The sequence below is a fragment of the Suricata suricatta genome, chromosome 15, assembly GCF_006229205.1.
Source record: "Suricata suricatta isolate VVHF042 chromosome 15, meerkat_22Aug2017_6uvM2_HiC, whole genome shotgun sequence".
NCBI lineage: Eukaryota > Metazoa > Chordata > Mammalia > Carnivora > Herpestidae > Suricata > Suricata suricatta.
Window position 1 is genome coordinate 67,560,202 of NC_043714.1, and position 13,262 is coordinate 67,573,463.

The 13,262-nt window shown below is 45.4% G+C and overlaps 1 protein-coding gene across 12 annotated transcripts in view; it reads right to left on the bottom strand.

Annotated features, from left to right (window-relative positions):
* Positions 1–2,420: 2,420 nt before the first annotated feature.
* Positions 2,421–13,262, bottom strand: part of FAM49B (family with sequence similarity 49 member B) — a 104,811-nt gene continuing 93,969 nt past the window's right edge. For all 12 annotated transcript variants that reach the window (XM_029924079.1, XM_029924086.1, XM_029924081.1 and 9 more), the window contains 5 exons: positions 12,317–12,433; positions 10,864–10,943; positions 9,694–9,820; positions 8,263–8,333; positions 2,421–3,156 (listed from right to left, as the gene is read on the bottom strand). In XM_029924079.1, coding sequence (XP_029779939.1) covers positions 3,093–3,156; positions 8,263–8,333; positions 9,694–9,820; positions 10,864–10,943; positions 12,317–12,433 — 459 coding nt within the window. In that variant the 3' untranslated portion in view covers positions 2,421–3,092. The remainder of the gene's footprint in view (positions 3,157–8,262; positions 8,334–9,693; positions 9,821–10,863; positions 10,944–12,316; positions 12,434–13,262) is intronic.

The window sequence follows — 13,262 nt, forward strand, 5'->3', positions numbered from 1 at the left end:
ATAGTCAGAGTGCTTTTTAACCCATCTGTAAGGGGGAAAATAGCCAACTGAAATGTTCTGTTCATCCACACTGAGGGCTTCAGAAATGGGGCAGTGGATGCACCGGATACTTTATATCGTGAAGGAAGAGGCAAGGGTATTGGTCCAGGAGGAGTGGAGATACTGAGCACAGCAGTGTTTTAGAGGTAACTGGGAAGAAGGGGGAGAGGAGGCGGGGCAAAACACTCTGGCTTCGAGTGATTTAAGATTTACCTACCCAGAGCAGGGTCACTCCTCGCTCCAGCGTGCAGGGCAGAGCCGTCTTTCTTGAGGCGCCCATGGCCAGTCCCATAATCCTCCATTGTAGGACGGGCATTCCGAGTAAGAGACCAGACTCGGTAGGTGGGAAGTTGCCTATCTGTTCTCTTGGACCATCTGAGTGGCAATGAGCAGACCTGGAATTAAATCCACGGCAGCAGGGATACTCCTTTTGTCACACTGCAGCCCTGCCCTTCCTGAACACCAGGCTCTCCAACAAACCTACTTGTCACTGGTGGAGGGGTTGACAAACTCCTGTGAAGGGCCGGGTAGTAAATATTGCCACCTCCAAGGGCCATATGGCTTCTGTCACAAGAAGTCCATTCTGCTGTTGGGGTGCGAAAGGAACCAAAAACAATACATAAACAAATGAGTGAGGCTGTGTTCCAATACAATTTTATTTATGGACACTGGAGTTTGAATTTCATATATGTCACCCATGCTACAGAATATCCTGTTGGTTTTTCTCAACTTTTAAAAATATAAAAACTACTTTTAGTTCACAGGCTGGTACAAAACTCGGTGGTGGGCAGATGGGCCCACAGACCAGTTTGCTGGCTCTGTCTAGAGTTAGGGGTTCTTCTACTCATTCTCTAGTACGCAGAGCATGCAGTGTGCTGGCTGCAAGGGCCACAGCAGGGTCACTTTGTCCAGTCTGGGGGCGTCATGACTTATTTGTATGGATTCACTCCATTCAGGCATTCACTGGGCTTCTACTCAAGTCTGGGGGCTGTGCACAATCTTGGGGACACTTAGGGAAAACCAGACGTGGCTCTCGTCTTGGGTTCTCATAGAGTCAGAAAAGGTACCCACAGCGCAGTCAAGTAGCAGAGGTGCTTGACGAGGCGCCCGCGTTAGATGCCCAGGGCTGCCATGGCCACGTACGACAGAGCAAGTGCTTTGAAACCACCAGAGTGTGCTCTCACAGTCCTGGAGACCAGGAGTCTGAAAAGAGGGCGAGGTCCTTCTGGAGACACCATCCTTCTAGAGGGAGAGTCTGTCCCAGGACTCCCAGCTTCTGGCGAATGCCAGCAATTCGTGCTTCCCTGGCTTGTGGATGCGCTGCTCCAATCCGCCTCCGTCTGCACATGACCTTTCGTTGTATTTGTTTCCCCTTCTTTTCTCTTATAAGGATTTGTCATTCAATTTAGGGCCTACTTGAATTCAGGATGGTCTCGTCGCCAGGTCCTTAAATTAATTCTATCTGCAAATAACCCTTTTGCCAAATAAGGTAGTATTTTCAGGTTCTGGGTCAATATACCTTTCAGTGGGGCCACTATTTAACCCATTTCAATACTCTCAGAAGACTGGGGTTAAGGTTATCCTGAAGGCTTCAGGAAGAAGGTTCCAAAAGCTGCTGCTCATCCAATGGACGGGAGGGAGAAAGGGCACGGCAGGCTGAGGGAGCAGCTGGAGTTGGGGAGGTGTGACGCCACATACAGTTATCTAAACCACAGGCAGCTGAGCTTGGCCGGGAGTCTGCGAGAGGAAGGCCAGGAAGGTCGGCAGGGCCGCCACCATGGTGCCGTGGGCTTCAGGGTCTGGCACTGTTAAGCCAGGAGGACTTGAAGGGAAGCCTCGGGGATGCTCTTCCACAGTTGACCACTTACTGCGGTTGCACCAGAGCTCAGATACTCACTCATCAAACCACCAGCCCAGCTGGATTAGACCGCCGTTAGCTGCTTCTCCCAATCAGCACATTTAGATTCCATGATTAAGGTTTTCTGGCTCCCTCGTTTTCTGCCACCAGGGAGCCAGGGTCTTTGGTTTCCAGTCCTCTTACACTCCCTCTCCTCCCGGCGTTGAGGGCTGTTCCTCCTTCCCCCCTCTCGCCTCCTGGTGCTCCCCTCTCACCCCTGGGAACTGTGATCGAGCAAATGTAGTTTTCCTTCTATTACTACCACCCATACAAGAGTAAATCAGATCCCTGATCTTACTGCATTTAGCAAAATTTTAAAAGCAGTTAAAACTATACATGTAGACAAAAATGAAGAAAAAGACTATTAAAAACACCAGCCCTCCCCTAAAAGAAGGGGAAATTACGTGTGCACACATTCCATTAAAATACACATGGGGAAGGCTTCCGAAGCCTAAAAACAAAATACCAGTAAACCAAGCCACACTTAGAAAAATGAAAGCTGATTTTTATTTTATCATCAACAGCCATTCTTTAAACATGAACATGCATACGTAATATTCTACGCACACATCACAGTTTTTAACGTTAGTTAATAAAGGTTAAACACACAACATACATCCTTACAAAAAAGGTCAAAATGCAAACTTAAAACTTTAAACAAAAGTCTTACTAATTTAAAAAAAGTTTGTGTTGGGTACCATTTGTACAACACAGTTAATTTAAACATTTTCATTTTGGCTGCACAGGAAAAAAAGCGGCAGTAGAAAATAAAGTCGTTGAGGGTTTTTAAATAGCAGAATAGGCAGTTTTGCCATGCAGGAGAAGCAATATTAAATATTAGTTTTCAAAAAAAATCCACATTTAAAAATATTTAGTTCAAGTCACAGAATTTTCTTCTCAGTAGAGACCCCAATGCGATGCGGAATTAGCTGCCTTAGATGGCCCGTTCGAAAGGACAGCGTCCCTTCGGAGTAGAACTTTACTGGTTTTGGCACAGAAAAGAAGTCTTGAGAACGAGAACGTGATTAAAAAAGAGGGAAGAGGAGCGGAGGAAAGAAAGGAGAAGCAGGAGCAAGGAGATCGTAACTGCAATCACTACAGACTGCGCTCGGCCGCCGCGGGACGCGGTCTCCGCCGCAGCAGGTGCCCGCGGCCGCTACTGCAGCATGGATCTGATCTGCTTGGAGGTAGTCTCATCGTTCAAATGTTTCGTTGTGTACCTGGGAGGACAGGAACAGCGTGTTAGGGAGCGCCAAAGCCCACGACCTACAGCGGGTTCTGTCAGTACCACGAGCTGGGCAAACAGGCAAAAATCTCTCGCGGGATTTTGTGCCTTTTCTTTCCAGCCTCGGCTGCGTTCAGGCTCCGCCCTGCTTCGCCTCCCTGACCTCCTTTCACACAACATACCCAGCAGCTCTTCGGCTGAGACAGAACACCGCCTTGTTCAAACGATCCAGTTCAATTCTGCAGTAAACAATGAGCTGGACCTTCTCACTCGGGGAAGCGGCCGCCGCGCCACCTCAGGGACTGGCCCAATCCGGCCCGCTACCTTTCCTGTATGGCCTGTGAGCCAAGTGTATTTTTATACTTCTATTTATTTTTTTAATGCTTATTTATTTTTTGAGATAAAGAGAGACAGAGCACAAAGGAGGAGTGGACAAAAAGGGACAGGAAGACACAGAATCTGAAGCAGGCTCCAGGCTCTGAGCTGTCAGCACAGAGCCCAATGTGGGATGACCTGAGCCAAAGATGGAAACTTAACTGACTGAGCCACCCAGGTGCCCCTATTTTTATACTTTTAAATGAATGGGGAAAGAAATCAAAAGAATAATATTTTGTGTTAATGTGGAAATTATATGAAATTCAAATTTCAGGGTTTCGATAAAAAGTTTTAATGGAACTCAGCCATACACAGATTCACTTAAGTATTCTCCCTGGTCACCTTCTTGCCCCGATGACAGAGTTAAGTAGCTGTCACAAGAAACCACGTAAACCCAAATCCTAAAACATGTGTTTTCTCTCTAGCCCTTTACAGAGAAAGGCCGGCCCCCCATTCTAGTCTGTATCTAAGCTCAGCTATGGCAGTTCCAACGGTCACATCCCAAAATGTCTCCAGTCTCAAAGTGCCTTGCTTCCAGGTAGACGTGTTTTGCTATAAACATGTAAACACAAGTAAAGAATCATGAAGAGTGATTACTATTTTATGAGAAGAGCCCCCACAGGAGCCCCTTAATAGCTGAAATGCAGTAAGTGAGCCTACTATGTGTCTGGCACCGTTCCCGGAGCTTACAACCTGGCAAAGACAACGGTCAGTAACACACTCACATGAAGGGCAAGGGAGGAAAATACTAGATGGGCCTTGGGTGCTGGGAAAGCCCAGCTCACGAGGACACTGCAGGCCACGGTGAGGATAAGTCATCAGAAGTGCAGTGAAAGCCAGTGAAGGACACTACACAGGGCAGCGACGTGGGGCTTTACGTTCTGGAAGGGCTGAGCTGGCTGTCGAGGGAGGACCGTAGGGAGCGGAGGCGCAGCAGAGGGACCGACCATGGGGCTGCTCGCTCCAGCGGACCCGGCGAGCGACGGCCGCAGACTGGGCCGGACAAGCAGCAATGGAAACAGGCTCAAGGCCTGGATGGGGGACATACTTTGGAGACAATTCAGACAGAACTTAATGCTGGATCTGTTAATCTGGCTTGTGAGAAATTTCACCTATTATCTTTAAGGAATATGTGATTAAACAAAGTACACACAGACGGCCTTCGTGTGTTCAAGAAATTTAAACCCAGTTCTTGTTAGTTTGGTTTCAAATCAATTGAAAAACTGAAGTATCTGAACTCAAATCCTTGGAGAAATAAACAAGCTTATTAAGTACCTGATCTATAGTCTACAATTTTACCTAGAAGGCACTTCCAAACTGTTCACACGCTACTGAAGAGACACCCGAGCACCTGGCACGGGACAGATGCTCAATTAGTGTTCGTGGAAGGAAGACAAGAAAGCAAGCGGCCAGGCTGGGAAAATGCAGGAAGGGTTATTTACATTAGGCGACAAGTGATGTGGCCAAGACCAGAGCTTTCCGCTCTGTTTTCCAAGGGCAGATGAAGTACCTACAGCTACACATAATCCTCCTGATGTCAGGAAGTAAAAAGGTTCAACATCGCTGTCTTCATTTCTGTTCTCCCCTTTCCTTCACAGGGGAGAGGGCCCCCCACTGGCACCCCACCACCACCCGTGCCCAGCGGTACTCGGAGACGCAGTGGCCCCGGCACCCCGAGCGCTCTCGCTCCTTGCGCTCACAGCACTCCTCCCCGCCTTCCCCCGACGGGGCCCACTGGAGGGAGGCTGTCCCGTCAGCACACTCTTACCAAGAAAAGGCCTGTAACACCTATCATGTGCAAAGGTGTATGGACACATATGGGATTATCTCACTCGGTGCATAACAACCAAGCTCCTTTCCAAGCACATATAGCTTTTCTACTAAAGAAAAGCAACTATTCTTGATCTGTACTCTGAAACTGAATAAAGACAGCAGTGATCTAGCATTGAACCTTACCTCCAAGCTCTAGCTCTCTCTCACGATCAAGGCACTTGGTTCCATTTCTCCACCTACTGAATGCAGACATGACTTGCTGCCTTCCTATAAGCCCATACTGTAAATTGGAGGCACTAGGTAATTTCTACAGAAAAGCACTCCAAATAAATAGCATATTATGTGTTGTGCAATTAAAACTTAAAATGTTTTGGTTAACAACAGTTGGCTGAGGAAAATGGTGGAGTGAGCTTCTCTAGTACAGCAGCCACTCAGAAAGTAATTCCACAGGAGTGTCTTCCGTTTTGTGAAGGTTTCATTACCAATGAACATTTGCATAGCACTTCGGGGATTACAAAATGCTTCTGACATAGTAACTCCTTTGTTGTAAACAAAGCGTATTTAGCGCTCGGGCGCTTTAGTTTGAGCAGTGCTTCTCAAAGCACCAGCATTACATCAGCTAGGGCGTTTACTTATAAAATGAGGTGCCCGGACCCCACACTAGACCTTAGAGAGAGTCCCTCTGAGTGTGGTGACCTGGGAATCTGCATTTTCACTTCCTTGCCAGTTACTCCAAAATTACTCCAGGGTTCACTCACACAGAAACCTTAAGGCTCAATGGTACGGCATCAAGCATATGGGATTTTAAGAATGAAATCCTGAACGTGAAGACGGATTCTGACATCAATTAATCACCTATATGATCGTAAGTCGCTCAAGAGCTCAAGGTAACTGTACAATAGAGCATCCCCCATACCTCACATCAGTCACCTACTTCACAGAGCTGTGGCCAAGATTAAATAAAGTCATATGGATGAGAACACACTATAAACTTGCAGGGCTATAAAAATGTTACTGTAACCACGACTACAAAGCATCACGGACACCACTGAACCTTATGAAACTTCCCAGGTGGAAAAATGAGAACCAGCCACAAAACATGTCCACCAGGAATAAAAATGGATCAAGAGTTATCTCTGCAACAAAACCTTCATCTTCTACTTTCCATTAGAGACGCACAAAGAAAACCGAACACCTTCAATGGTGCAAACACAGACTGGTGTGTGCAAGACTTCAACCCCACCTCTCTTAGCCCCACAGCCCAGAGCTGCCGTAATTCTTGAGTGGAAGAGACTGAACTACCTTGAAATACTGAAAAACAAAAGTAAACTCTGAGTCTTAAGATTAATGTGTGGACCACTGTCCCTTCACAGTAAAGAAACAACACCAAACCCCCCTAGCCTTCAATTCTCTCTCCCTCTTCAAAACAGGTCTCCTGTCACTGGTGGCTTTGGAGAGCCTAACCAGTAAGAATCTTGGGAGAAAAACCAAGCTGACTGGGACCCAGGAAAGGGTCAAGGAGAAATGGTTCACAATACCACAAATATGGGTAAAACCGAGGTTCACTTTGTAAAAACCGCCAGAGTAAAAAAATCCCAACAGTTGTGGTTTCTGTAGAATTATGGTTGAAATAGCTTGACATTCTGAGGATTTTTATTGTTAGACTATGTTCCTTAAGCTTTCTGATGTTTGTTTAGAACAAACCCACTGTATCCAGGCACCCGCTGCTTAAAGACTACTTCTCAGCATCCTAACGAAACCCTTTGATGGTTCCATGCAGCTGAAGTGACACAGCACAGATTCTGCTTTATGATGTACCAACTGGGACTCAACATTGAACAGGAATGACCTGTTTGGCTCATAAAACATGTGAGAAATTTAATACTGAATTGGACATCAATTTTGTATATCATGTGGACTGCACTGGACTGCAGTGAAAAGCAAAGATGGCTTGTGACCTCAAAAAGTTTCTATATAAATACTTCTCTGCTCATGTAACTTTTGGTTTAAACACAAAATAAGCAATGAGCAGATAATCTTTTATGTTAGGGAAATTATACTATAAATCAAATCTCTGTAGTCAAGATGTTATAATATGCTGCGATTTGCAGTTAAAAATATTCCAGCATTCAAGAAACGCCTGGCTGACTCAGTCAGTAGAGCATCCAACTCCTGATCTTGGGGTCCTGAGTTCAAGCCCCACATTGGGCCCAGAGCTTACTTAAGAAAAAGAAAAGAAAAAAGAATCCTGCCTTGAAAAAAATTCCAGCATTCTCAGGAGCTACAAAAGCTACGCCAATGTAGTGTAAGCAAGACAAGACATCAAATAATAACAGCTTTATTTTCATTATGAGAAATACTGTTAAGAAATAGACAAAAGTAACAAAAATATTTGTGAAAACAGGTATTATTACACTATATTAAGGGGAAAGAGGTAGTTATGGAAGAGTTTGTGTGGCATTACATTTGTAAAAAGAGAAGTATCACCGAGCTTTAACAATCTACAAATGTAAGGGAAAAACTGTGGTAGACTATCCACTAAAACATTAACAGCAGTTTATTTCAAAATGGTGAGATTATGTGATTTCCTTCTTTTGCTTTATATTTCCCTGTGTTTGCTAGATTTTATTTGCAATTAGCATGGTTTACTTTCATTAAAAAATAAACATCCCAAGAGGAGCAAAAATGAAAGCCAAAATCTTTAGCAAAAAAATGAAGCTGCTGTTTTTATCTGTGTATGCACACCAAACACAAACACACACACACACACACACACACACACACATACACACACACACAGAGGTTTACTATAAAATATCATAACCAAGAATTTAAACACAAGGTTACCAATAAGCAAAATGGTATCTGCACATTCTAACATGAACGTATGTATTTATATCCTTTGTGCTATGCACATTCTGAAGCATTTTATTTTTTCTGTACATATACACACCTGAGAGCATTTAGAAGACCTTCTACACTATTGGGAGGTTGGTCCTTAAGAACTTTGATACAACCTTTCATCTAAGGAGAAGAGGAAACAGAAAAGGTTAAAAAATGTGTTTTCTCAAAGAACATTATCAAAACAATAGTACTTAAATTAGCACCACAACTATGGAACTCATGGGAAGTTACATTCTAGAAATGTCAACATCATTACTGCTAGAACAGGGGTAAATAATCCACCCAAATGTTATTTTCAGCTTCTCGAACAAAACTTTTTAAGACCCAAACCGGAAGCAGCACGCACACTAAGGACAACACTAAAGGCCGGCTAAGGGAGGTCTTCCCGGAGGAGGTGTGGAGCAGCCTCTGAAACGACGGACGGACACGCTGCCAAGGGACAGAGGAGCCTTTCCAGGCAGACAAACACCTCGACAAAAATAATGAAGTTTATCACACGCTGAGGACAGAATCTTGGGGACTCACAGGGGAGTTTACAGAGGGCCCCGTAAGCGAGGAGGACGCGTGTGGAACTTACGGGGCAGGGACTTGTTCTGGGCCATTAGAAAGGGAGCAGCTCAGTGTAGACTGTGTGTAAAGATGAGCTGAAGACTGTGACAACGTAGAACAGAGTAGAAGAGCACAGCTTTGGAAGCCATGGAGATGTGGATTCAAAATCCCACTCTATCATTCACTAGCAATTATACTACATAATTTCCCCTAAATTTTAGATTATCTATTAGTACAGAGGAGGTAACATCTACATCCTAGGAATATTTTTAGAGGGAAACAAGCATAAATTTCTTAGGACACAGTATTCACTCAATAAATGTTAACCCATTTCTCTTTAGAGAGGCTGGACATGAATAAAGAAAGACCAGGAGACTGGCTGGCAGTCAGTAATCTAGACACGAAACACTGAGAGCCTGAACTACGAAAGGGAGCCCGGAAGACCGTGCTCACCAAACACTGGTCATAATTTGGATGAATCAGATGTGTCGAGGAGAGAAATTACAAAACAAAGGAACCAAGGGAGCTACTTTGTTCCTAATATAAACTTGTGTAGAGAGAAGCCCAGATGAGAGCCACACATTACTATGCCTGGGAGGGAGGAGAAAAATCTGTGTTCTAGTACAGTCTTTTTTCTGGAGCACCTCTGCTGACTTGCTCTATACATATGGGAATAAATCTTTTGTTTGAAATGGCCTTTGGTCAAAGAAGGAAATTTCCGATGTCTGATTACTTACGTGCACGGCCAACCAGGCGGAAGGACCGCTGGCGAGTACAAGGCCTCCCTCCCACCACACGCGCCCAGCACGCGACCATTATCAGAAGCTGTAAAACTGAGGTCTGTGACAGTCACCCTGCAGCTCTCTACATAAAAGCCGACGATTTCCACTTATGGAAATGGTTGAGAGTTAAATAAAGCATTGTAACTTACATCAATTTTTGAAGTTTTGGCAAATGCTCCCACTGGATGTACGTGGTCATAGAGTATTATGACACCCACCATTACCCTCAAGCAGAACGACACCGTCTCTTCATTTGTAAATCTGCTTCTGTATTCCCTGGAGGGCAGAAAAGCTATGGATGGATGAGGCACGTCACCACTTAACGAGCTGCTGCAACGTTCAGCTAATGCTGAAGGGAGGTACCCTGCTGATCTCTGAAGGAACGCCAGCACTAGCATGTCCTCCTCTCTCCCCGGTGAGATTCCCAGAGAAATGAGGTTGGGAGAGCAGTGGTCACTTACGTACTCTGACCTCTAAACGCACCCTCCTTGGTCTATCACCCCTTTTGCTTGGCAGAGATGAGGCAGATTTAGAGAAATGAAAGCCCCGAAGTAATAGCTTCAGGACAGGTGCTTTGTAAAGGCTGTTCCCACCAATATGATGGAAAAAGTCACGTGCTTAATTAACAGAGCAATATGTTTGCTATTTAGAAGCTAATAATAATAAAAAGCTCCACAAAAACAAAAGTTATCTAATAAAACCATCTGTTATTCAGGAATCCAGGAGGGATTCTCTGTGCCTGTTGATAAGAAAATCCAGCCAGAAAATACAGTGGTACCTATGATAAATGGCTTAAAAGTGAAGGGAAACCCAGAAAAAAATTCAGATTAGCGTTGGATTAAAATAAAGAGAGACTCTGAACGAATACTGAGGGGCCCGGATAAGGAGAAGAGCTTGCAGCTCTGTTTTCCAAAGCGCCACTGCACGCCCCATCTTGCCGGAGAGCCTCATGAAGGAGGACAGCCATCCGCCCCGCAAAAGGGCAAGTTCCTCACTGAGAAGGAGAGAACGCTTAACGAGAGGCGGAACCGAAGCACCAGAGCTCTTCCCCCACCTCCAGTCAGAGCACCACAAAGCTCCCCATTCTGAAGAGTCTGAGTTATAAGGTGGCCTGACTGGCCTTAGGAACCTGAAAACCCACTGTACTTTCTACTCAAACCAGATGTTACATTGCACTTCCAAATTATCTTATACTGTTCATACGTTAACACTGGGTACTTCAGCTATGCTTAGTTCCCACCTTCCAAGTAGGACATATTCACATCTAGACCATTACTTCCGTAGGACTGTTAAAGTGAAAAAGGTCAACCAGTACTCACGGTGTTTCGAGCATGACTCTGCACACACTGGCCATGGTGCTTAGACAGTCTGTGGTATTTTCTATTGGTAAATTTTTATTCTGTGAAAGATTTTAAAGAAAAAAGAGAAAGTGATAGTTATTACTTAAGTGTAATTTAAAATCTAGCACAATGTGAAAAACTGACAACTTTAAAATTTGGTTCCCGCTCCTAATTTTTTAAAAAATACGCAAGATTCTAGGTACTGTTCTAAACTCTAGGGACATAGCTAAAAGCTAGAGAACTGAGACCTTGTTCTCCTGAGAGTCGCTTCCATTCTGGCTGGGTGGAAACAACCACTACACGCAGCCCAGGCCCCGCAGGCCATGAGGTGTGGGAAATTTATCCTAAGGATACTGGGAAGTCACTGGAAACACTTAATAAAAATTTTTTTAACATTTATTCATTTTTGAGAGTGAGAAGGACAGAGTAGGAGTGGAGGAGGGGCAGAGAGAGTAGGAGACAGAATCTGAAGCAGACTCCATGCTCTGAGCTGTCAGCACAGAGCCCAACATGGTGCTTGAACTCACAGACAGTGAGATCATGACTGAAGCCAGACACTTAACTGAGACTGAGCCACCCAGGTGCACTGGAAACACTTTAAACAGAGGAAGAAAGGCATCTGGTTTTTAAAAAGAAGATTACTGGGGTGCCTGGGTGGTTCATCAGTTAAGCGTCCTTTGGCTCAGGTCTTGATCTCATGGTTCGTGAATCTGAGCCCATCAGGCTCTGCACTGACAGCTCAGAGCCTGGAGCCTGCTTCAGATTCTGTGTCTCCCTCTCTCTGCCCCTTCCTCACTCACACTCTGTCTGTCTGTCTCTCTCCCTCTCAAAAATAAATAAACATTAAAAAAAAAAAAAGACCACAATTACTTGGCTGTTCTTTGAAGAAAGGACCATAGGGGCGGCTCTTCTGCCCTTGGGTCCGGTCCCTGGGCTTTAATGAAGAAAGGACCATAGTGGGGCCGGAGTGGAAAAAGTAAGACCAGCAGGAACATGAATGCAGATAAGAGTGGTGGGCTGACCAGAGAGGTAGAGGAGGAGAGGGGCCAAGTTTTCAGATTCAGCGTATATTCTGGAGGAAGAGTCAATAAGGCTCTCCTATGGAAGAGACATAAGAGGTGAAATGAAGAAAGGAATTCAGGATGATAACCCCTAGGTCAGCTGCTTTTCAGTGGTACTAAAGACGAGAAAGGACAGGGCTGGGAGGAAAAAACCCAAGACTGTTTTGGCCATGAAATCACTGAGGTGCCGACTAGACACCCAGAGGAAAGCTGCCAGCAGGCAGGCGGATGGGTACGTGTGGGCCTCGGGGAAGGGACAGGACTCGGGGCACACGTGCACGGAGATGGCCACATCACAGGGCCTGTGAGCTGCCCTGGCTGCAGACAGGGAGAGCAGCGACTCCGAGAGTGACCGGCCAGACACCACTTACCTCTGAGACAAATTTTGTTGTGGCGTCACTTAAGGTTTTCAGCATCGGGGTTGCCTCAGCATAAAACAAAGACATTCGATTTGCCAACTCATTATTTACTTCATTTTCTCCTTCTGCCTGTGTGGAGAAGAAGAGCACCTGACATCAGTTCATGAATTATTAAGTATGGTAACATTTATAAAGAAACCTAGGCAGAGTGATGTTTCGCTAACGCCTGTCACATTACTCTAGTAAATACTCTTATATTTTAGACCCTCATATGCACATAATATTTAGAAATAGATTAAAGATGGTATTAAGCAATTTTTCAAAAAGATTAACCTCTTTTTTAAATATTTTACATGTCAAGGAGATAAAGCCTCCTGTTAACGAGGGGCTGCTCTAAATGCTACGGAGGGGCAGGAGCGGACGGGGACGCTGCCCCGGCCTCCGTCTCAGGAGCACCAAGTATCCACAACACAAGCTGAGAGGCGATGACAAAAAAGGAGGGGAGAGAAAGACTGCGTTAGGCCAGAAGAAACTAAAACAGACTCTGCAGAGGCAGCTCTTGCAGGTGAGGACGGGCAGGCACGCACGATATGCCAACCAGACAGCGGACAAGGGTATGTTTTCAAATGACGTAGAGTGGAGCCCGGCGCATTCAGGGTAAGAAGGGGCAACGACCAGTGAAAAGTATGGGTGGGAAGGAGGGCTGGGCCAGCCTGCATGGTGCCTTAGCTGCTCGCCCGAGTTCCTGGTTTTCCTCTGCCATGTAACAGGGGCCACTCGGCGTTAGACGAAAGAACAATCATGTCAATTGAAGGATGATGGTGGGCATTGCGTACCAAAAAGGAAGAAGACCAGAGGTCAAAAAAGGAGTTCTCCTGCTGGAGAATGAGTGCCGTTGACAGGGAAGGAGGCTCTCCTCTGGCACAGAAGAACACAGAGATGAGAGGGGGCAAGACGG